This window comes from Hyla sarda, chromosome 8 (assembly GCF_029499605.1).
Source record: "Hyla sarda isolate aHylSar1 chromosome 8, aHylSar1.hap1, whole genome shotgun sequence".
Classification (NCBI taxonomy): Eukaryota; Metazoa; Chordata; class Amphibia; order Anura; family Hylidae; genus Hyla; species Hyla sarda.
This window is the reverse complement of record NC_079196.1, coordinates 208,593,347-208,619,549: the sequence shown is the minus strand read 5'-3', so window position 1 is coordinate 208,619,549 and position 26,203 is coordinate 208,593,347. Positions and strand designations below refer to the sequence as shown.

At 41.1% G+C, this 26,203-nt stretch overlaps 1 protein-coding gene across 2 annotated transcripts in view; it reads left to right on the top strand.

Annotated features, from left to right (window-relative positions):
* RBBP6 (RB binding protein 6, ubiquitin ligase) overlaps nucleotides 1–26,203 on the top strand; it is a 51,410-nt gene that overhangs the window by 3,775 nt on the left and 21,432 nt on the right. For both annotated transcript variants that reach the window (XM_056537169.1, XM_056537168.1), the window contains exons 2-4: nucleotides 6,261–6,360; nucleotides 8,343–8,379; nucleotides 21,618–21,662. In XM_056537169.1, the coding sequence (XP_056393144.1) occupies nucleotides 6,261–6,360; nucleotides 8,343–8,379; nucleotides 21,618–21,662 (182 nt within the window). The remainder of the gene's footprint in view (nucleotides 1–6,260; nucleotides 6,361–8,342; nucleotides 8,380–21,617; nucleotides 21,663–26,203) is intronic.

The following is a 26,203-nucleotide window of genomic DNA, read 5'->3' as shown; positions in this document are numbered from 1 at the left end:
CCCAAAATAAGGTGGTGGCCATTGACGCACCGTCCACTAGCTATCACCGATCTTGTAGATAGGGAACAACCTTCTTAAATAATACCATTTATTTTTATTGCTGCATTTACCTTTAACTTAGTTCATATGCCCCCCATGGTCATACATAGTGGATATTAGGAGGACACCCTCAAGAATGGGGAGTCCTGAGTCTGCTACTAGAATGGAATGCGGTGGAATATTCAGTGCTGCTCTTGGGACCGCTGAATGTAGTTAAATACAGAGCTCAGCTATTTGCGAAGGTCGTGTGGACAATGAATGGAGCAGCAATATGTGTGAAGACCTCTTCATCCTTGAGGGGTGCTTATAATAGGACAATACCTTTTTACATTCGGAAAATATTCTCATATGGTTGGTTGATGGTAACTGGGATGTTTTTCAATCTGATGATTCTCTTTATTTTTGAGGTGTTAACAGAAGTTATTAATGTGGTCAGAGTTTCCTGGTTCCTTCCACAAATGTAATACTTACAGGAGAAGTATCATGCAAAAAAATGTATCCCCTATCCAGCAGTCGGAAAGCAGGGTCCTCCAGCTACTCCAAACAATGACGGTGAAAAAATAGGTTAAAACTTCACTTTTACTTCATATCGTTAAAACCAAAGGATATCCATGTGAATTAAAGACACACACGATACACCGGCGCGTTTTGAGCCATAAATGGCTTAGTCGTATCCTTTGGTTTTAACGATATGAAGTAAAAGTGAAGTTTTAACCTATTTTTTCCACCGTCATTGTTTGGAGTTGCTGGAGGACCCTGCTTTTTTTGCCCTTTTTTGATGCTCTTCTCAGGGAAACGGCCTGCTGCTTGCCTGCCCTGCTCTCCATATCAGAAGTGAATTTCCAGTCTTCTACCCTGCTGGTGGTGAGCGGAGTCTTTTTCTACTTTGTGCTCTATATGTAGAGGCTGCTTTATTGTGCCATGCCAACAAAAGCAGCGGCTCATTGCAAGAGATACATGAGATACCTTGGATTTCTGCCATGGATTCCATGACCCTTTGTTTCCAGCATGTCATGTGACCGTACCCCTAACATTGCTGCTTTCGCTTCTAAATGCAACCCGAAATATGTAAATCCTCTATTTCGTTCTTGTTTTAAAGTCTGGCACAGGCTCTATGGCATTGTTTACCAACTAGTGTTCCTCCAGCTGTCGTGAAACCACAACTCCCATCATGCCTTTGGCTGTCCAGGCATGCTGGGAGTTGTAGTTTTGCAACAGATGGAGGCTGACTAGTTGGGAAATACTGTTCTATGGCTTAGACCACATTCTGCCCTTGGTGGGATATGCACATCTCAATTCTCTTCTGCTGCTGTTTAAGACTTATGTAAATGTTTAACACGTCCTCTATAGTCTATTTAAATAGTGACTGTTGGATACAAAAACTTCTTATGTTGTCCATCTTGGCAAAACATTAACTTTTCTAATATAATTCATATTGTCCTTTTTATAGAAAGCATGGCTTTGTCCAAGCTGAAGCACAGGCATGGACAAAGTCCAGTAAGTGAGGGTGGGCTAGCATGTATGTCTATAGGATAGGCGGAGATGCAGCGTTCGTGCATCCCTGCCTCTCCTATTGAGCTAAATGGAGGGGGCCTGTCTGTTGACCTTAGTGAGGTTGTGGACACGAGCATTAGCCCCGCAGAGCCATGGCGGTGCCGTGTCCCTGTACGGCAGATTGCGGTCCAGCGGTCGAACCCCTGCGATCAGACACTTATTCACTATCCTGCAGATAGGGGATAAGTTGTCTATGGCTGCAGTACTCCATTTAAGGCTCTGTTCACAGAATTAGGGATCGGCCGATATTATCAACCGATATTCACGATTTTGGCCACTATCTGTATCAGCAATTACCTTGCCAATAATGCCCCGCCCCGGTCAGAGACCGCGGCCGCTTCCCCATTGCCTCCCCCATCCCCGGTTTTATAATTACCTGTTCCCAGGGTTCGCGCTACTTCTGGCTCCTGTGGCGTCCTGCGCCGCGCAATGATGAGTGACGTCCTCAACGCGACATCAGTCAGTGCACACAGTGACAGCTCAGGATGCCACCGGAGCCAGAAGTAGCACGGACCCAGGAGCAGGTAATTATAAAACCGGGGATGGGGGAGGCAATGGGGCAGCGGTTGGACTAGGGAGTACCCCAGGACAGGCAGGGGGAGAGAAGCGGACGGCGGCAGCAGTAGTCTCTGGCCCCGCAAAAGCCGCTGCAGTTCATTGATTTAAAGCGCCCGCTTCAAATCATTGATATGCAGCGGCTTCTGCGGGGCCCCCGGTTTAGCCAACAACTTATACCAGAATATCGGTATAAGTTATCGGTCTGAAAGGTCACAGATTATCGGTATCGGAATCCATTTAATTAGTAAGACCTGAGCAGACAGAAACCCGCTGCAAGCAGTAGCCTTTGTGGTCTGGTTAGATTCTGCTAAATGGAAGCCAGACGGACCCAATTAGTCAATGGAATCCATCGGTGTCTGTTGTACAACAGACGGCCTGGCTCCATTTTCTGTCCCCCAATATATAGTCTGTGATACAAATATGAATGAGGCCTATGTTGGTCAAAACCAGTATGTTTGATGGTGTCCCAACTCTCTCCCAGGGGTGGGGTAGTGTGACAGGGAGAAACAGTGAACATGTTGGATTTCATCATGCTTGGTTCTTTCCACCAGAAATAAGCCACCACCAGAGGTGTCTGGCAGTGACTTATTACAGTATTCCCATAAAAAATACATGTGCACTTTCACGTGTATGGAGAGCGGGGAGGAATAGCTTCCAGCCCAATGAGTGTTTAGCTGCTGGCTATGTGACGTGTGCGGGCAGCATTGCGGAAGTTCTTATTCTAGTCTCTGCTTGTGCTGTGATTCATCTCGGTGACATTTTATAAACCTGATGGTTCAGAATGATGAATTCACGTGTCTGACAGGGAAGTTTATACCATGTGGGCTTGTTTTGTAATAGTGTAGAAGGTGAGGTGTGGTAATCTGGGCATTAGTCAGAGAATGTGTTTCTTACTCCTGAACAGTTGTTGGGTTTCCTAAAGTACATGGAGGTTGTGCTGGGGTAGACATTGGTGGATGTTACTAAACTGGGCAGCTACCGAGCCCGATCTGTGGGGACTCCAGTGCTTTGATTCCTGACAATCACTAGAATACAGGGGTAGTAAAAGTCTCTACAGCTGAAGGACTGGCAGTTGTAGTTATGCTACAGGTTGAGAAACACTACAGTAGAGACTATGATCTTTCCCAATTTATATTTTGAGGCACCATTTATATGGACAGCTTAGTCTAGTTCTGTTCATATAATGCACACGTGGGTTCTGAGTATTTTTATATATATATATATATATATATATATATATATATATATATATATATATATATATATATATATATATATATATATATATATTTTATGTAAAGATGTTCAGTGGAGATAATAGACCTGCGGGCCTATGCCCCACCACAGGGAGTCCTCTATTCTAGTGTAGGTCCTTGATCTCCAGCTGTTGGCAGACTACAGTACCTGGCATTCTGACAAATGCATGCAGCACCCACAGGTTGGAGATCACTCGTATAGGTTTAATTGCATTTGGACACCCCTGGGGTGTGTTGTCAATGGCTATTGAATGGTTATTGATGATCAGGATCCACCTCCTTGTGCCTACAGCCCTGGCTGGTTTAGGCCTGTTTTACAATTGAAATGCTATTGTTTAGCTTGAGCTCCTGTGATGCTCGCCTCCTCTGCTATCCTTTTCTGGACTCATCTAGTGGAATTTCTATAGAGTTCAGAATACAAATACAGCATATATGTGCATTATAGACAAATAGGGAGTGAATGTGCTTTCCATGTCCTCTGATAGATAACTGCAGCTATTTCCTTTATCTCAAGGGAGTGGCTGATATGGCCAAACCAGGCTACATGTATCAATGACCTATCAGCTGAGGTGGATAATCGGGCCTCTGAACATTACTAGGGGAAATTCTAATTCAACACTTGACTTCATAGTAAAAGTACATGCTGTGACTTCCCCCTAGGGCAATGTTCCCCAGCCTATGGGCTGTGCAGCTGTTGCAGAACTACACTCCGACTCGAGTTGTAGTTTTTGCTGGAAAGCCAAATGTTTGGAACACTGTCCCAGAGGAAGCTTTAGCTTGCTAAACTTTTATTTGGCTGTCTACACTGGGGATTGGGGGCTGTGTTTTAGAACAATGGGTCATTCTTTTACTGTAAGCCAGCTATGCACTTAGATTGCCAGTTATAAATCTCAACCCAACAGAGTTTTGTTTATTTTGATTGGGAAAGGGGAATAAGTAATTGTTTTGTGGCTCATTTCCTGGGGAGCCTATGCCATTACAGGGGTCTCCAGATCTCTCCCCCCCCCCCCCCTCCCCCCAATACATAACATCACTTGATCCGACAAAAAATTAGCAGGTTTGGCTGAATTCTGTTCCTGCTGTCTTTTTACATGGAAAACATGAATACAGTCATGGCCGCAAATGTTGGCACCCCCTGAAATTAAAGAAAATGAAGTATTTCTCACAGAAATGTATTTTAGGAACACATTTTTTGCTATACACATGTTTATTCCCTTTGTGTGTGTTGGAACTAGACCAAAAAAGGAGGAAAAAAATCTAATTGGACATGTCACCAAACTCCAAAAATGGGCTGGACAAAATTATTAGCACCCTCTCAAAATTGTGGATAAATAAGATTGTTTTAAGCATGTGATTCCCCTTTTAAACCTACCTAAGGCAAGTAACAGGTGTCGGTAATATAAGAATCACATCTGAAAGCAAATAAAAAGGAGTTCACTTAGTCTTTGAATTTTGAGAAAGAGAACTGTCTGAGGACTTGAACCAAAATTGTGGAACAATATCAACAATCTCAAGGTTAAAAGTCCATCTCCAGAGATCTAGATTTGCCTTTGGCCACAACATTATCACAAAGTTTGCAACCCATGGCACTGTAGCCAATCTCCCTAGGTATTGGCGGAATAGAAAAATTGATCAAAGGTGTCAATGCAGGATGGTGGATAAGCAGCCCCAAACAAGTTCCAAAGATATTCAAGCTGTCCTGCAGGCTCAGGAAGCATCAGTGTCAGCGCGAACCATCGACATTTAAATGAAATAAAACTCTATGGCAGGAGACCCAGGAGGACCCCACTGCTGGCAGAGACATAAAATAGCAAGACTACATTTTGCCAAAATGAACTTGAGTAAGCCAAAATCCTTCTGGGAAAACGTCTTGTGGACAGAGGAGACCAAGAGAGAGCTTTTTGGTAAAGCACATCATTCTACTGTTTACCGGAAATGGAATGAGGCCTACAAAGAAAAGAACACAGTACCTACAGTGAAATATGGTGGAGGGTCAATGATGTTTTTGGGTTGTTTTGCTGCCTCTGGCACTAGGGGTCTTGAATGTGTACAAGACATCATGAAATCTGAGGATTACCAATGGATTTTGGGTCGCACTGTACAGCCCAGTGTCAGAAAGCTGGGTTTGCGTCCGATATCTTGGGTCTTCCAGCAGAACAATGACCCCAAACATATGTCAGAAAGCTCCCAGAAATGGATGGCAACAAAGCGCTGGAGAGTTCTGAAGTGGCAGCAATGAGTCCAGATCTAAATCCCATTGAACACCTGTGGAGAGATCTTAAAATTGCTGTTGGGAAAAGGCGCCTTCCTATAAGAGACCTGGAGCAGTTTGCAAAGCAAGAGTGGTCCAACACTCCGGCTGTGAGGTGTAAGAAGCTTATTGATGGTTATAGGAAGTTAGGGTTATACAACTGATTTCAGTTACTTTTTCCAAAGGGTGTGCAACCAAATATTTAAGTTAAGGGTGCCATTAATTTTGTCCAGACCATTTTTGGAGTTTGGTGTGACATTATGTCCTTCCCTTTTTTTGTTTAGTTGCAATACACACAAAGGAAATAATCGTGTATAACAAAACATTTGTTACTGCAATCCTTTTCTGTGAGAAATACTTCATTTTCTTAAAACAAATCACGGGTGCTAACATTTACAGCCATGACTGTAGCTATCATTGTGCTTTGTGACTGTTGTGATGAGGCTTTTTTGCTAGACACTACTACTACATATTTAGGTTTTTTGTTGCACCTTCAAAGATTCCTATACTGTATATCTCCATGAACTGCCGTCCTGTTAGCATTAAAAGGTTTATGAATGTTTTATTGGTCAATCCTGACATCTCTTATCCGCCCACTGTAGAGTACACGGATGAAACTGCTCTTATTCCCAAGAATTCATCTGTCATTGTTCGGAGAATCCCTATTGGAGGAGTGAAAACTGCAACCAAGACATATGTCATGTAAGTTCTGTAACATGTCATTGTACTGATCTGTAGTCGTTTGGTATTGACTTTTTGCAATTTTCAACTACGACAGAATTATTCATATATTGTCTGTTCCATTGTTTAGGATGGGTATTAGGCTCTATTTACATCTGGGATAAGAGTTCTGTCCAGGTTTCCCTCACTTTGAGGCAAGGGTTGCATAGCATTTTGCACTATTCGTGTTCAATCAAAAGGGCAGGAACCTTTGATGGACCACATTTTGTCAGTAGGGTGTGTTGTGCAACTTATGACCAAATTGGTACTTTGTTAACCTTTATTCTTCTCGTAGAAATGAATAGGGCAGGAGGTGGTTGTGAACACAGCCACAATTCTGCCACTAGTTTGTATATTGCAGCTAGGACCCCTGAGGTTTGCAGACTATGTAGAGACCTTAATAGTCCACACACCGCTTGCTTTACTTGTTTTGTTCTTTAGATTAGCACAGATTCCCTAGGTTGGTAGAATATCTTTGTAATATTATAAAATATTGCTGGAAAACTGTAAACATTAAAGGAGTACTCTAGTGCAGAGTATTCCTGCTCCGTCCTGCCCGGGCTGCAAAATAAATGAAAATGAACCATCACTCACCTCCCTGGGTTCCCGCGGAGCGTCACTACAGCTGATCGGTCCTCCGGTCCATCTCCTTCATACTTCCTGGTGTAACGAAGCGTCACATGGCGCTCAGCCTATCGCCGGCCGAGGCGGAACATCGCAGCGGCCGGCGATGGGCTGAGCGCCATGTGACGCTTCGTTTCACCCGAAAGTATGAAGGAGATGGACCGGAGGACCGATCAGCTGTAGTGACGCTCCGCGGGAACCCAGGGAGGTGAGTGATGGTTCATTTTCATTTATTTTGCAGCCCGGGCAGGACGGAGCAGGAATACTCTGCACTAGAGTACTCCTTTAAGGGCTTGTTCACACTACCGAGATGTTTCAAGGCCATTTTTTTAATGGCACAGATCCACTAAGGATGGAAACATCCGTAAAAGCTACTGATCAGTAAAGAAAGGGAACAAGGTCTCTTTACCATTCATTCTGAAATAGAAAGTCGATCCCCCTAATTCATAGGTTAGTGGGGGATCAGATCCCTACCAATTAGGAAGTGATATGGAGGCAGACTTCAGACAGAGGTGCCGGCTTTCAATGGCGCAGGTCACAGAAGAAGCATGGATAGGTAAAAGCAAGGGTAGTTCTCCCAGCATGCAACGCGTTTCACTGCAACAGCAGCTTCATCAGGCCTGATGAAGCTGCTGTTGCAGTGAAACGCATTGCATCCTCCTCTTTTACTCCTTTTACTCTTTTATTACACCATGGAGCGCTTTGTTTTTTGTCGTTTTTAATTAGGAAGTGATGGTATATCCTAGCATAATGATACCCCTTTGGGATAGTGTCACGCATACCGTATTTTGCTGCTGCGTGTTTTCCTACCCATTGAAGTCAATGGGCGGCAGAATATACAGCTGATTTTCCTACCCATTCGGGGAGATTTATCAAAACCTGTCCAGAGGAAAAGTTGCCCATTTGCCCATAGCAACCAATCAGATTCTTCTTTCATTTTTTTTTTTTTAAAGACCTCTGAAAATGAAAGAAGCGATCTGATTGGTTCCTATGGGCAACTCGGCAACGTTTCCTCTGGACAGGTTTTGATAAATCTCCCCTGTTGTCTCCAATGGGTTAGAAAATATGCATCAGAAAAATGTGAATGACTGACCAGATTGTAGAAAAAAAAAAAGTGAAACTATCAGGTGCCTCACTCAGATTAGATTTTTTTATTTTGTTCTTTTTGTTCCCAATAATCCTAATTTCAGCCAGTGCAGGCCCCTTGATGAGATATGGAAGAATAGTTCTTTTTAGGACTTTTCTTGTTTGGTCATAGATTTTTCATACCAGCTCTTGATGTCATGCACTGCAGTCATACCGAAATACTAATTTCTCTGTTCTTTCTATTTGCTTTTCAGAAGTCGCGCTGAGCCAGTGAGTGGAACATCGAAATCAGTATGTAACCCCACAATCCCTCTTTTTCCTTATACCTCTTTTTCTCCAGCCTTTTTAAACTGCAGGCACTGACCTGCTTTTTTATATTTTTTCCCCCCATTGTGGTTCTGTTCAACTTGCAAATTGTGAATACTGTGTATTTTACTCATTGCCAATGATGAGCACTTTGTGTGCGTGCTCTTTCTGCCACTGTATTTCATATTGAATGCTCAGTTCATTCCTGTTACACAGGACCTTGTACCGTCTGTATGGTCGGTCACTTTTGTGAACATGGTGTCATGTTCTGTTGTGTTTTTTTTAATACAATAATTGTACTGTTTACTGCAATAAAAGTATTCCATGCCATTTTGTAGTTTTCTGCAGAGTATAAAAATTTACATTTTTGCAAAGGAATGTTTATGCTTCTACCTGACATTGTGTGTTTTACATTTGTATTGTTTTTTAAATGGTTAATACTATGAAATTGCCTTTTCTTAATGAAATGTTCCTGTTGCAGTTTCTTGTATAACATTAAGCTATTTCATTGCACCTTTCCTACACTAGATTGCAGCGTTGTTCTAGTGTTTGTCACATGTGACATGTCATAAACCATTTACTACATACACATACATATGACTAAATCCTTAAGGCCCAGCCTGACAAATGTAACTTTATTTCAATTTTTTTTTCATAATCTGCACAAGGAGAGAGAACTTAAACTCGTGTGAGTAGGCTAAACTTTTCTGCTTCCAAGGACAGAACCACTTCCACCCACAGCCCATGTACAGTAGTGGAGACGTGATGGTCGGGTTAATTGTATTTAGAGTCGTAGAACACAGCAGTCTGTTTTAGTTAGGCTCTTGGAGTTGGTTAAACCAATCCATGGCTATGCAGGTCAACGTCTGACCTGATTTATATTGAACACCCTATGGAGGAGCTACCCCTGCCATGTCACGTCCCAAAGTTTCACAAAACCTTGGGAATATCTTTTATGTCTAGTTGGCGTTGTTGTTATGCTGCATATCTGATCAGTATTCTGAACAGGCACAGACCATAGGCAGGAGAGCAATCTTTCATGTATTGCTTCCTTTGTGTTGGTAGAACTTTCCAGTTTCTGCAAATTTAGGTGATCCAGCTTGGATAACCATTTTTAGAATGCCCTATTTGTGAATTCTAAAGTAAAGTGGGTCCTCGTTTAAAGGAGTTATCCATGAATAATAAAACGGCAAATTTATTTCCCCAAAAAAGCACCACATATGTCCTCAGATTGTCTATGGTATTACTGATTGGTTCTATTACCATGAGGACATGTATGGTGCTGTTTTTTGAGGAAATTAGGTTTGTTGTTATCCTAGATAACCCCTTTGACTCTTATTTCTTAGTCAGATTGAAAAGTGGCCATGAAGAGCGTCTGTCCTTTAGGAGGATCGTCCCTTCCCCCCTCTGCATTACACAGACAACACATTGATGTGAATAGTCACTATTTAGTGCTTCATTTACCCTGTGGTGGCGCTGCAGGGAAATTGAAAGCTTCTGCCGGGTTTCCCCCCAGATATTTGGCGCAGGAATACCTTCATAGTGCCCATTTTCCCCCCTGCTTGTGCAATAGGAGACAGCAGGAAGCTCCATCTCCTAATGCACAGTTACAAGCATGGATGCTCTGTGAAGGTATTTCAGCGCTGAATTCTAAATATAAGGGATTTTGAAAAATTACTATTGTGCAATGTGTTAATTTTCATGAAAGTACCAACAACAATGGAGGTACAATTTATTCTCCACCATCTATAAAGTGCTAGCTTCACTACAATGGGTGACTGGGGACCCCGTTCTCAAGATCATAAGAGGTGCCAATGGTTGGACCCATTGCAATTAGACACTTCCTTTCCACATTGGAGGGTATAAGTGTTGTAAGTTAGAATACCCCTATATTGGTGTTTAAGAGAACACATTTTTCATGACTTTTTAATTAAGTACTGAGTTAGCATTGTAGGTTCTTCTGCCAACCTACATATACTCCCCTTTCCTTGCTTTGGAGCCAGAACATAATATAATGGAATTAAGAGCTAGTTTGATCTAACTAGGTTTACATGTTTAGGTTATCATTCCTTGTATGTTAAAGGTAAAAACAAGTTTCTGAGCTGGAGCTTCACGTTAAAGAGAAATTTGCCATTATAGATACTTACTGTCCAAAGTAAAATAAAAGTCAGGGACACTCACTAAACATATAGGCCGGCATTTATCGTAGGTGTAAATGAAGCATTTTTCTACACCTTTTTTTTTTTTGTGTGCTGATAATATGTAGGCGCACGAAATGTATTAAATGGTCGCAGAGCATTTGATAAATTTTGTGCAGGTCACACTTTCTGAAATTTCACTAGTTTTAGAGACTTTTCAGCGGCTTTGTGCCTTTTTCACAAAAAGGCGCAGTTCATAAAACCCTTCCATATCATGTGTATTGCAAAAATCAGTGGATTGCAACTCAAAATCAGCAGAAATGTGTAAACAAAAAGGCGCAAAAAAAACCCTGCTTGCGCCTTTTTTTGCGCCTTTTGTAGACACACAACAGTCAAGGATAAATGTCGGCCATAATGCACAATCTTGAGTTTGCCTCAACTCATTTGGGTTGGTGGTGAGGAGTAAAATCAGAACTTAAGTCAGTTTATAGGGAATCTCATTGGTGTCACCCCCACTAACCTGTTACAAGGTTATAGTGTGGGTGACACTGATGGAAATCATGTTTACCTTTCTTCTGTCCATGGTTCCATTCTTCTGTAATCCTGTCATTTGGATATGGTAATGAGCAGCTGGGAGCACGGGGGGTGCACATTCCAAAGCGCACACCCACCCCACTCTACACACACTCTGCTCCTCCGTATCTGCAATAGCCACAGCCGTTAAGGAGTACCTGTCGCCAAATAACTTTTTAATATAGTTTTCCTTGTGTAATTAGCAGACACTTACCCATTCACTTGCTTTTAAAATTATCAACATAAATGTTTAAAATGTAATATAAAAAAGGCTACTAGGTGGCTCTGTTCTATTCACTGCCACAAGTAATACAGTGAGTTAGGTCTCTTCCCGGCCTGGCAGGAGTCCAAACCCAGGAAGTGCTTCTCTGCACTGAGCTTGATTGACATCTGCACAGAAAGTGAAAGCTCCACAGATTGTCTCAGAAAGCTGCACAGACTGATAGCTGCAGGAGAGCCTCACTGAAATATGCACATACTGAAACATGCACAGAGTTTGAGGTCTTCTATTCATCACAATGCTGCAACAATGTGAGGGCAGAAGTGATCCCCCAGCAGGCTTCAGTGATTTCATGTCTGCTGGGAAACACCCACTTTCCCCTGCTGGGAAATTGCACTATGTGAGCAAGAATAAAGGTATGATACACAGCTTTTTAAAGCTCTGAAATATTTTTAAGGACAGGAGGGGTGTTAGGCTAGCTATGTTCCCTAACTACTCCTGAGGTAGTTGAGAAGTTTATTTGGTGACAGGTACTTTTTAAGCTGCAGAGTGGAGCTCCATTCTACAGCATAGCAGGCTCCGCACAGGGGGAGAAGGTGTGACAATGAAGAAGCCAGCATGCACAGGTCTTCAGAACACCGGATGTCCCCTTACTGTGCTCCAAGCTCCTCATGACCATATCCAGAAGAGCGGTAAGTATGGCTTTCATCAGGGTCACCTGCACTATAACCCTGTGCAAACAGGTTAGTGCTGGTGATGACAGATTCCCTTTTAAATTACTCTATAAACCGAATATTACAAATTGAAGTACAAAATCTTATATTGCTATCTAAATGTATCTTAAAAATATAGAATTACATTCTACATAGACTGGATTAGGAAGAAGTTTGGTTTCTGCCAGTCACTTTTCTTTTCTTCTTTCCTGTCAGCATAGTGCTTAACCCCTTAAGGACACATGACATACCTGTACGCCTTGAGGTCCGCTCTCGTTCTAGAACGGGGCCACGGCGTGGCCCTGTGTCAGAGCAGGTTGGGCCAGGCCGTGGCTAGTAGCGCGCAGCACTGATTGCGGTGCCGCGTGCTATTAACCCTTTAGACGTGGCGTTCAAAGTTGAACGCCGCGTTTAAAGTGAAAGTAAAACGTTGCCGGTTAGCTCAGGGGGCTGTTCGGGATGTCCGCTGCGAAATCGCAGCATCCTGAACAGCTGTGACACAGCAGAAGGGTCTCTTGCCTTGCCTCCTGGTGTCCGATCGTCAAATGACTGCTCAGTGCCTGAGATCCAAGCATGAGCAGTCAAGCGGCAGCATCATTGATCACTGGTTTCCTATGAGAAACCATTGAACGATGTAAAAGATCAGTGTGTGCAGTGTTATAGGTCCCTATGGGAGCTATAACATTGCAAAAAAAAAAAGTGAATAAAGATAATTTAACCCCTTCCCTAATAAAAGTTTGAATCGCCCCCCTTTTCACATTTAAAAAAAAAAAAAGTGTAAATAAAAATAAACATATGTGATATCGCCGTGTGCGGAAATGTCCGAATTACAAAAATATATCGTTAATTAAACCGCTTGGTCAATGGCGTACATGCAAAAAATTCCAAAGTCCAAAATAGTGTATTTTTGGTCATTTTTTTTATATCATGAAAAATGAATAAAAAGCGATCAAGAAGACCGATCAATACAAAAATGGTGCCGCTAAAAATTTCAGATCACGGCACAAAAAATGAGCCCTCATACCGCCCCGTACACGGAAAAATAAAAGTTATAGGGGTCAGAAGATGACGATTTTAAACGTATACAATGTAGTTATGATTTTTTTCCAGAAGTATGACAAAATCAAACCTATATAAGTAGGGGATCATTTTAATCGTATGGACCTACAGAATAAAGGTGTCATTTTTACCAAAAAAATGTACTGCGTAGAAACGGAAGCCCCTTAAATTTACAAAATGGTTTGTTTTTGTTAATTTTGCCTCACAAGGATTTTTTTAATTTTCCCGTTTTGCCGTAGATTTTTGGGTAAAATGACTGACTTCATTACAAAGTAGAAATGGTGGTGCAAAAAATAAGCCATCGTATGGATTTTTAGGTGCAAAATTGAGTTATGATATTTTTTTAAGGAGGGAAAAATTTAAATGGAAAAACCCCGGGTCCTTAAGGGGTTAAAGGAGTACTCCTGTAGAAAAAATGTAAGTCAACTGGTGCCAGAAAGTTAAACAGATTTGTAAATTACTACTATTTAAAAATCTTTATCCTTCCAGTACTTTCAGCTGCTGTATGCTCCACATGTTCTTTTCTTTTTGAATTTCCTTTGTCTGACCACAGTGCTCTCTGCTGACACCTCTGTCCATGTCAGGAACTGTCCAGAGCAAGAGAGGTTTGCTGTAACGATTTTGCTCCTACTCCGGACAGTTCCTGACATGGACAGAGGTGTCTCAGAGAGCACTGTGGTCAGACAGAAATAAATTCAAAAAGAAAAGAACTTCCTGTGGAGCATACAGCAGCTAAGTACTGGAAGGATAAAGATTTTTAAACATAAGTAATTTACAAATCTGTTTAACTTTCTGGCACCAGTTGATTTATAAAAAAATAAAAATTCCACCACAGTACCCCTTTAATATTGACACGTCAACAAAAGTTGTTTTCAATGACTATAAGGATATGTTCACACTTATTAATGTGAACAGAATTCCGCGAGTGGCGATTCCATCTGGTGGTCGCTGCCGAAATACTTCGGTAGTAGGACTGCGCGGCCCTTCACTGTCCCTGAAGAAGGCGATGCAGGGCGGAGTTGTCTACCTCTGAAATTCCTCTGTGTGAACAGGTCTAGCAGAAGACCCAGTCACATTGATAATGTTCACTGCATGTAATTCTGTATAGGGAATCATGTGGGAATTGCCCAGTATGAACGGACCCTTACGCTTTAATGCAGAGTGGAATCTGCTTGCAGCAGAATCCCATTCATCTCAATCCAGCTCAGTGCAAACTGTGGAACTAGAGATGTGGATCCGGTTTCTGCTAAAAGAATGAACATGTTTATTCTTTTGGTGGAATTCCACCCAGAAAAGTTCATGGTCAATGGGTTTATTTATTTATTTATTTTTTGTGGCAAATTTCTTGTGCAAAATTGAACCCGGAGTCTGGGCAGCAAGGATCTGCTGATAGAATTCAGTGAAGAATTTCCTTGCTGAATTTTACTTGCCTAATAACATTTATGTAAAAAAATTTATATGGACAACCGGAGACCCAGATTTATCAATCTGACAAAAATGTCTGCCTTGCCTATAGCATCCAATCACAGCTCAGCATTCAATTTACCAAATTAAATGACCACACTTTGGCATAGACCGATAAATATGGGCCAGAGTGGTTCATCTATACCTTACTGCTGCTGTAATGGGTCACTGGCTTGGTACCTAGAATTGACTTTCCATCTCCAAATCCCATATTTTTTGCAAATACACTGTGCAATACATTACAAAAAATGTAAGGGGATCCTTGGACTTCTGTTCCATATTTTACCAGCTGCAATAGATGCAGATTGGCCACATTCAGTGAACATAATTGGCAGCCAGGTCTTTCTTGTGTAATACACCTGGTATAAGTGACACTTCAGTTATTCTAGTGTATTTTAATTGTCCATCCACAAAATGCTAATTTTTTTTTATATGCACTGTGATTCCCATTTAAAACGGGGCATGAATAGAATTTTAAAGGGGTACTCCGCCCCTAGACATCTTATCCCCTATCCGAAGGATAGGGGATAAGATGTCAGATCGCCGGGGTCCCGCTGCTGGGGACCCACTGGGATCGCTGCTGCAGCACCCCGCTATCATTACTGCGCAGAGCGAGATCGCTCTGCACGTAATGACGGGCAATACAGGGGCCGGAGCATCGTTGCGTCACGGCTCCGCCCCTAGTTACATCACGGCCCACCCTGTCAATACAAGTCTATGGGAGGGGGCGTGGCAGTCGTCACGCCCCCTGCCATAGACTTGCATTAAGGGGACGGGCCGTGATGTCATGAGGGGTGGAGCCATGACGTCACGCTGCTCCGGCCCCTGTATCGCCCATCATTACGTGCAGAGCAATCTCGCTCTGAGCGGTAATGATAGCGGGGTGCTGCAGCGGCGATCCCAGGGGTCCCCAGCAGCGGGACAGCGGCGATCTAGCATCTTATCCCCTATCCTTTGGATAGGGGATAAGATGCCAGGGGCGGAGTACCCCTTTAATTTATTTTTGCTGCACTTGTTTTGACACTTGATGTGTGCAAAAGTTGTGAACCAGCCTTACAACTTCCATTCTCTAAAGTGAGATGTGGTTGCCTGTAGGTCTGTAATGCTTACTAGTTCTAATGTTGACTAATGGGAGGGTCATGCACTAAACAATGTATCAGACTGTCAATGTATGACTAGTGGGGGCAAACCCCATATTGGCAGGGATTCTCCTAGGCTAGGTTTACACTGCATTTTGTGTTTACATTTTACTGTCTATTTAGATTTGGTTGTGGACAAAAGTGTTGTCTACTACACTATTGTATACAGCAAAGTAAAGTATACATTGCAATGCGTTTTTTTTTTTTTTTTTTTTGTCAGTAGGAAACCAGTATAAGGGTCAGTTTACACTGAGAAAATTCCTCTCTGTATGGCACAAAAATTATCTGGATTAGGTGCTTATGTCCACTGCAATCTGCCACAGACTTGTGCTCCGCTCCATTGACTGACTGGACTTCTCTGGCTCATTCTGCCAGAAGATGGAACATAATAAATCTTCCTCCAGAATGTAATTCCTTGTCAAAGTTCTGATGTGTGAATAGAGCAGTGGCAGGCTGTGGTAAGCAGATTGTGTGTGTGTGTATGTGTGTGTGTGTGTGTGTGTGTGTGTGTATATATATATATATATATATGTGTGCAGAATATCCTTTTCAAGAGTGTAAAATGTATACATTAAAGGGGTACTCCGGTGAAAACCTTCTTTTAAATAAACGTGGCAGAAAGTTAAACATATTTGTAAATTACTTCTATTAAAAAACCTTAATCCTTCCAGTACTTATTAGCTGCTGAATGCTACAGAGGAAATTCCTTTCTTTTTGGAACACTGATGACATCACGAGCACAGTGCTCTCTGCTGACATCTCCGTCCATTTTAGCAACCATGCATAGCAGATGCATGCTAAGGGCAGCATGGTGGCTCAGTGGTTAGCACTACTGTCTTGCAGTGCTGGGGACTTGGGTTCAAATCCCACTAAGGACAACAATAAATTAAGTGTTATTATTATAATAACGTCAGCAGAGAGCACTGTGCTCGTGATGTCATCAGAGAGCATTCAAAAAAGAAAAGAATTTCCTCTGTAGTATTCAGCAGCTAATAAGTACAGGAAGTATTAAGATTTTTTAATAGAAGTAATTTTCAAATATGTTTAACTTTCTGCCACCAGTTGATTTAAAAGAGAGGTTTTCAGCGGAGTACCCCTTTAAGGGTATGTTCACACTAGTGTGTGAACGGAATCTCCGCTCACAGACTGGCAGGCGGCAGCGGTAGGACCGCGCGGCACTGCACCATCACCATTGACGGCTATGCAGTGCTCACGGACTTCTGCGCAAAGAATGAACATGTTCTTTCTTTGCGCGGAACAATTTCAGCGGCGGAATTGTCTGCCGCTGAAATTCCACAGTGTGAACGGGTCTCGCGGAAGACCCATTCACACTAAGTTCACACCGCGGAATTCCGTAGTGTGAACATACCCTAAATGTAAACACATGCGCAGTGTGAACCCATAAGGGTAGGGGTCACACGCATTTCACGCTGCGGATGTGCTGACGAGAGTCTCTAGTGACTGGCATCAGCAATGTGAAATACGATCCTAACCTAATACTGTAAAATCTGCATGTCAGAGGAAACGTGTTCCTCTTTCCTTTCCACAGACTTCCTTGTCGCCCATCATTCACAAGCAGAACAAAAAGCAACACATCTGCTTACCTGCATTGCGTTTTCTATTCTCGTCTATCATTGAAGCAGAACAACAACAAAAATGGCGCTGGAGGATCCATTTAATGCTGGACACAAATTGCCCAGCTGACCCCATTGACTTTACCTGGGTCTGTCTGGCTTCTGATTGTTACCGCAGAAGGCTGTGCCATTTTGTCCAGCATTTCTAATGGAAATACTGACTGAGGCGTTGAATGGAGCTTCTAACGCAAGTGTGAACTCCGCCTTATGTAGCCATAAACCTAGGGATGGTTTTAGTCAGGAGTGGCCCCGGCTTGTGGCTACATGACTAGTGCTGCTGCCCTATTTATTGGGTGCCTCTAGTCAAGTGTTTTGACAGTGACTTGGATTCCACAACAGAACCCCTACCTGTACACGTCATGTCAGGCCCGGCCCCTCACATCCATATATAATACACCGCACTATATTTCTTTGTAGTACACCTACATTACTGCTCCTGCGTCTCTACATCTCTGGATGGTTTTGATAACTTCCTAGTGTTCATTATCCATAATTTTTTTTAATTTACAATTAATACCTCTTGTGTATGTATAGTCCTAATGCTAGAAGACTTACTGCCTCATGTCCACACAATACAGCTTTGTATTGCTTTTTATGATTATTAAGAAAAGTTATCTGTATCTATTTGTCCCAATTTTAACATTGATTTTAACCTGTTGACCTAAGTGGCTATTGTATTTGCATTCACTGTGCAAGTATATGATGGTTCCTATGCAGTTCTGTTCCCTACCTTTTACTTTGAGTTTTATTTTTGTTAGCATGTGTATAATATGAGTCACATGTTTTTACAAAATAAAATTACAATTTTTTTAGCCATTTGTGTTCCTTGGAATGTCTTGCATTTGAGGGTAACTCCTGCAGCTATCTATGTATATTATAAAACCATTTCTGCTATTTAATCACAACCAAACTGGGTCCATCGCCAGTCTACATTTTAATATGAACAGCAGACTGACTACTCTACAGGTAACAGGACATTCACTTGTTTACAGGCAGGTTTACAATTATTTTTTTTTTTTTATAGTCGCTTGTAGGTAAACATTGTGATTGTATGTATTACTGCTCAGGCCTCTGTGCACAGATTCTGTATGTAATCCCTATTGCTTCATACTAGACATCAGGTGCTGCCATATAGTGCCCCTGTACAGCACAGTATTATGAAGGTATTTTTCCTTTTGGGCAAGTCTGTAATATCTCATCCAATGAAACGGGGCACTTTTTTTTTTTTTTTCTTTTCCATTTCATAAGGATCCACCAGGAGAGAAACCTTCATATGAAATGAGAAGCACATAGAAATTCAGTATTGACCCATAATCCTCTATGGGTGTCATATTACAGTAACATACAGCTATGTGCACAGGGGCTTGTTGCTAAAAGCTTTAATCAAGCATGATTTTTGTGCCCGATTAACATTTAAAGGGTTACGGTAATTGAAAAGATTTTATAAATAAATTGATCTATTGCCAAGAAATGTTACGTTTTCATCACCTCTCACTGCTGAGAAACACTGATCGCTAGTTATAAACCAGGGAAATTTGTATGTGTGCGCCTTACTCCCGGCTGTCAGTCAAGTCTGACCTTTTTTTTTGCTACATAAGTCTATGCTGCGAGTCGAGTGCAATGCTTTGCACATCCCTGCCTTATAACTACTAATTGCAGAGATCAATATGTAAGATATGTCGGGGCAATATGTCATTTAAAAAAAAAAATTATTATTTTTTTTTTTTTTTTAATGACCGTAACCCTTTAATAAATCACTTGGCAGTTGTTGCAGAATTTTCTACAATGGTCTTATTCATCTGAAATATCCTTGGTTGCAGAAATTTCTGCAGCAAATCTGCCGTGTGCGTTACCAACCTTACAGCAGATTTCAGTCATGTTGGTGACTGACTTATCTCTAGAACCAGGCTATTTCACTTGTCCCTGCCAACCCTAAGAATGAAACATGTTCACTGCACTTCCTACACAAGATCAATGTTCAATTGGCTATAAAACGTAATCCACATGTACTACAACTGCTACAATGAAGCTGCTTTTAAGCTTTGTTCACATTTGTTACAGATTGTCGTTATACTGCATGTAATACTATATTTCCCGTCCCTGTATCTGACCTGACTGTTATAAGTCTGTGGGGCATTGTTATTTACTGTGTGACCTGTCAGAGCATTTTGTGGCCTCTGTTACATATGTAGATGTGAACAGATCCTTACAATGCTTGAGTAGAAAGTGCAGGCAGCAGACATCAGGAGATACATTCCCTTTCCCCACTGAACAGGAACCCATCCTTGGCACTAGAGAGATGTGGATGGGGCTGTAATATGGCCATGTGCAGAAGCAGTGTCATAACATGCGTACATTAGCAGAATTGCTCCAGCCGCAAGTCTAGTGAATTGGGGAATTTGCTATGGCCTCATGCACTAGCTAGCAGCAGGGGAAATTGTGCACTTCTCTTAGTCTGTTATATAGTATACCCAGGATTAGAATTAAAGCTGATTTCTTGCAAAAACAGCCCCACCCCTGTCCTCTGGTTGTGTGTGATATTGCAGCTCGGAAGTGAATGGAGCCAAGTTGTAATACGACACACAACCCTAGGAAAGGAGTGGTGCTGTGTTTGGAATAAATCCCCTCTGCTTTTTTCTGGATAGCTCCTTTTTAACCACTTCTCTGAACACATGTAGATTAACACTGTTAGGGTATCATTTAATAAATCTGGAGTAGTCCCACAGTATCAGCATCTGTCACCTAGGCATATATGTTGACTCCACAGGTAAAAAACAAAACCTTACTAGGCCCTGAATTTCCTAAATCCGGATCATGCACGGTTTATCCTGTCTTCGGATGTGCGGTCCCTTCCATTGGCGACCATCTTGGCTCCAGAACATTGATGTATTGCAGCTAAAATTTAAATTTCAAAGTTTTCCATATTTTGACTCCCACAATTTTATAAATTTTTTTAAATATCCATAAATTTAGGATTACTTAACAGACCACATGGTCCTCCTTGGTAGCCACTGCCCACTCATTTTGGCAATTTTACATAAAATTTTGGCAGATAGAATGATCGGATCAATAGAAGCCTTTTGTTGTGATCTCTTGGAGGATTTTCAAAAATTGGCCATGTATTAGTGAACCAAATGTTATAGAGCAGCAGCCAAAGCTTTATATGTTTTAAGATTTTGGCTTTTTTTTCCCCCATGGTATCTTGGCTTTATTTTTCCTTTTAGGTTGCGGTGGCCATTTGTGCACAGTTGGCAATAGAAAATTGTCATTTGATGTCAGTATTTCAGAATTTAATAAAAGCATGGATGACATATGGTAGTTCATAGAAAGATGATGTAAGAATGATGACTGGCTGCCACAACAAAACTGAAAAATAACAATATATCTGTTAATAGAAAACTGGGCAAATTTTACTTTCTTGGTCACTAATATGTGGTTATTTTTAGGGAAAATCCCTTAAGACCACTGCTGACTATATTGGGGGGGAGTTGCATAAATGTCAGTTCCTGGAACATCTCTCAATAAAAATGATTGAACTGATGGTAAAACGTGACTGTACATGAGCTGTGCCCTGATGATCTGCCCTCTTTACTGCAGATAGAGGACACTTGTATTGGCTATATCACTACCCTAATATAGTCTGCACACTGGACCTCCATATAAACATGGTATACTTTTTGTATCTCTTGTGGTTTTTGCCAATTTTTTTCTCCTTTTGAGACATGTTGGCAGAATGTAACTAATATAGGATCAGTGGTTACATCCCTCAGTGTCCCCCCAACCTGCGTCTCTCTAGTGGCTGCAAAACTATAACTCTCAACATGCTTGGAGTTTTGGTTTTGTAAATGCTGGAGAGCCATAGGTTAAAGACCACTGTCCTTTACCTTTCTCCCCATTTACATGTAAATTTTGCTCAACATACAAATCACTTTTTTTATTCTTTAATTTCTGCTGCTATGTGACCACCAGTTTGCCCATTATACATATCACACACACACATACAGGTGGCGTTTTCTGTGTCATTTTGTATAAATATAATGGAGTTAATTTTCTATGCAAAGTTTTGCAAACGATTCAAAACTGTCTCGCATTATTTTAATTGCTTATTTCTACAGTATCTGTAATCTTTTACTGATGTATATGAAAACTGTATGTCCTTTTTCTATGAAAATGTTTAGACACTTGCTGACCATAGATTGTCCTTACTGTACAAAGTTTGTTTTATTGAATTTTTTTATTTTTTTTGTTTTTAATACTTGAACGTTTTAATTTTCCATGAACAGATTGATGACGCTTCTGCATCTATATCTCTGGCCCAGCTTGCTAAGGTATATGTATATACATATTACTGTTGTTTTGATTTTACAGCCTTCTGCCATGCTAGTATTTTTTGTGTTCTATGAAGTTTCTTCACATGTGAACGGTGCAGGGTTTTTCCTTTATAAACAAAATACTCTCTGCCTCAATGCTATACCAACCAGTTCTCAAGAAGAAGAAACTGAGATGTTCTTCACAAGAAGACATTTGGTTTTTTGGCTCGTATTTTTTGAAATCTTATATTTTTTTTCAAAGCTTTGAAGACTTTAAACTACAGAAGAGAATACGGTTTAGCGTTGTCATTGACGGACTTTAACCCTTGAGATGAGTTTTGATGGACACTTGCCATCGTAATACCGTTTACTGTGGAGTGTTATACTTTTCAACCCTGGAGAAAACACCGTGCCATCAATCTCCACTTTATTTTTCCCTGGCGAAGGAAATTGGCTGCTATCTTTTTTTGTATTTCATTTGCACTAATTCTGTGATACATGTATTATGCACTTAACATTTCTGCCTACGATTTTTCACATGGTAAATGTCTATGTTGATGCATAAAAATGGCCTAATGTTAAAAGTTTAGATCCATAAATGTAACATTTTATTTATTATAATAAAAAAATTGAACAGTTTGCTTGTTTTGTGAGTGAGTGCAGAGCCCGTCCAGTGTGTGCTGGGAAATATCTGGAGCTGCCAATGGCACAAGCTGTACTTACCCGTCTGTTCTGTAGCCACGGTCCTCGTCCTCCTTGATCAGAGAGATGACTAAAGAGAGACCCGTGTTGCTGTGAACTAGTCCATGTTTATACCTGCTTAAAAAGGGGAATTAAAAAGGCTAAATAATAATACAAAAAGTTGGTTCAACCATTTATAATATGAGGTGGGTGCTGCAAGGATTAAGTGTCTGCACTGACTACAAAAAGAATTGTCCTCCTGATATCTTTAGAGCTACTTTGCAGAATGTATTGTTTTGCTTAAATAGCAAGTCCTCAATATGTCCGGAGGCAGATTATATCAGGAGGCAGATTTTAATTTGGATTCTGCATCCAGTGTTTAAAATGTCCCTGTCATTATCGATCAGGGTCTTAATGCGGAGACACCTACAGATTAGGAGAATAAACACGATGCTTTACTCCCCGCTTCTTGATGATCCTTGTCTGACTGCTCAGTTATAAGTCTATATAGCAGCAAGAGAAAGATCCCTGAGAACTGGGGAATAATGTTCTTCTGTGTTAGTTCCACTGATCGGTGGGATTCTCAGCACTCTGAGACCCTGACAGATCAAAACTTTTGACATGTCTCCGTGATGTCAAGAATTTTATTTTATATTAAATTTTTTTTATTATTTTTTAAACGACAGGAACACTTTTTTACTTTTTCATGATGCTTTTAAAATGAATGTGCACCCTTAAACAGTTTTTTTTTTTTCCTAATTTATTTCTCATGATAGGAATGGTTTGTTTACTTAATTTTTTTAGGTCCCCTGTGGAATTAGTGTACCTGTAATGTCTTTTTGAAAAATGACCCTCAAAAATTTGGCTCCCACTAAGCACCACTAGAGCTTACTATTGCATTACTGTTGCATTGAGTTCAATGTATAAACAGTACACAGTAATTACGCTCTATTGGTTATTGAAGTCCAAGTCCAAATTGTATACTTTTTAAAAAGTATTGAAGTTGGATGTCAGAAGCTTAAAGGGGTACTCCGGCACTTAGACATCTTATCCCCTTTCCAAAGGATAGGGGATAAGATGCCTGATCACGGGGGTCCCGCCGCTGGGGACCCCCGTGATCTTGCACGCCGCACCCCGTTATAATCAGACCCTGGAGCGTGTACTGTCGATCACTGGGCCGGAGCATTGTGACGTCACGGCTCCGCCCCCGTGTGAAGTCACACCCCGCCCCCTCAATACAGCTGTGGGACCCCCGCGATCAGCATCTTATCCCCTATCCTTTGATGTCTAAGCGCCGGAGTACCCCTTAGCTGGCTTTTGAGGCTCCACTGATCACTAAAATAAAGGGTAGAATTCCTCAGCTGAGCTGTGCCCCTTTATTTCTGATTGCAGACACGAGCACGTGATGTGCAGACTAATAGACTTTATATGGACACCATACTCTGGTCAGGAAAGAGAGGCACAGCACTCCAGTTAAGCACTTCTGTACCCGGACGCCCACCAATCAAAACTTTTAACTTTAAGGGTCTATTCACACATACAGAATCCTGTGCAGGCTTTATAGGTGTGCTCAGTCATTTAGTCTACAGTGATATCTGCAGCTTCAAATCCTGAGCATCAAATACGCGCAGGATACTGTACATGTGAGAAAACCCTTTGAAAAGGTTTTGACATGTCGTCATCTCTGACTACATAAAGGGACTTGGAGCTCTAACCACTACTGAGAGAGGTTAAAAAATAAATGCACCTAAAAATGTTATGTACATAGGTAAAACAAAAATTACTTAAAATGACTAGTGTGACTTCTATTCTGAAGCTTTGCAAGTCCTTAATGGATCGTGCAGGAGGAATTCAACTAAAACAGCTAGAATGGCTATTTAGATACCTCACTAAAGTCTTCTACAAAGTGGCTCTAAATTGTATTTTTCATTGAAGACTGATCACATGGGGCCCTTTTGTAGTCTCTGCAGCGGCTCATGAAATGTGTCATTTTGCAGATTACCTTTGAACATCATTTTTGATAGTCTTATTGCTCTTATCCATATAAGGCCCCATTCACATCTCTGTGGAAGTGTACGTCTTCGATATATGTTGTCCATGCTAATGCGTACCGTGACACATCCGTAGGCCCATTGGTGAACATAGTTACTAGTTGACTGCATTCAGATTTTTAATGGAGGCCGTGCTATACATCGGCATCATTTTATGCTGGTATCCTGACGTAAACCAGATGTGAACGGGGCCTAAAATGTTAAACTGCAGTACAATGGTTTGATTTATGATTAAATTATGCTCCATTTTATTTCAATGATGTGTCCAGAATTCCTAGACTTGAAGTGTTACTGTCATTTGAATAAATGTTTGGCATGTTGTATATAGGTTATACAGTATAATAAAACGTATCCCCTATCCGCAGATCGTGGAGGGGGTCTGACCACTGGGACCCCCTGCAATGTCCCTTACAGCGCCCCGGCTTATCATGAATGGAGACGTGTCAACCACCGCACAAAGCTATGGCCGTCACGCCCCCTCCATGTATCTCTGTGGGAGACCGCACTATGGGAGACCTTATACTTAAAGGAGTACTCCGGTGGAAAACTTTGCTTATTTTTTTTTTTTTTTTTTTTTATCAACTGGTGCCAGAAAGTTAAACAGATTTGTAAATTACTTCTATTAAACATCTTAATCCTTCCATTACTTTTTAGCAACTGTATGCTACAGAGGGAATTCTCTGCTTTTTGAATTTCTTTTTTTGTCTAACCACAGTGCTCTCTGCTGATGCCCGTGTCAAGAACTTTCCAGAGCAGGAGAAAATCCTCATAGCAAACCTATGCTTCTCTGGACAGTTCCTGACACAGACAGAGGTGTCATCAGAGAGCACTGTGGTCAAGACAAAAAAAATGAAATTTAAAAAGAAAATAATTTCCTCTGTAGCATACAACTGCTAATAAGTGCTGGAAGGATAAATATTTTTTAATAGAAGTAATTTACGAATCTGTTTAACTTTCTGGCACCAGTTTATTAAAAAAAAAAGTTTCTCTGGAGTTTTTAAAATCAACTGGTGCCAGAAAGTTAGATTTGTAAATTACTTCTATTAAAAATATTTATACATATTAGCTGCTGAATACTACAGAGGAATTTTTTTTCTTTTTAGAAAACAGTGCTCTCAGCTGACATCTCTGTCCATTTTAGGAACTGTCCAGAGCAGCATATGTTTGCTATGGGGATTTTCTCCTACTCTGGACAGTTCTTAAAATGGACAGAGATGTCATCAGAGAGCACTGTGCTCGTGATGTCAGCAGAGAGCACTGTGTTCCAAAAAGAAAATAATTTCCTGTGTAGTATTCAGCAGCTAATAAGTACTGGAATTAAGATTTTTTTAATACCAGTAATTTACAAATCTGTTTAACTTTCTGGTACCAGTTGATTAAAAAAACAAAAAAAATAAAAAGTTTTCCACCGGAGTACCCCTTTAAGGTATAAGTTTTTGCATTCTGGACTACTCCCTTAATTCAAATGACAGATTTATTGCACAGACTTAAGTTGCATTGCATTCTGGGAGATGCTCCAATATCAGATTACTCTCCAGTGCAGTGTTTCCCAACCAGGGTGCCTCCAGCTGATGCAAAACTACAACTCCCAGCATGCTGGGAGCTGTAGTTTTGCAACAGCTGGAGGCTCAATGGTTGGGAAACACTGCTCCAGTGCCTGATACCAGAATGTGCTCTGTATAAAATAGAAGACCTGCATTTGTTGGGAAATAGATCAATGCGGAGATCAATCCTACAGAAACCTGAATGCCATTGGAGTAAAGTTATAGTATTGTATTAAAAATGATCTTCAAAGGTGAACCTACACTTATATTTTTTTTATATTTT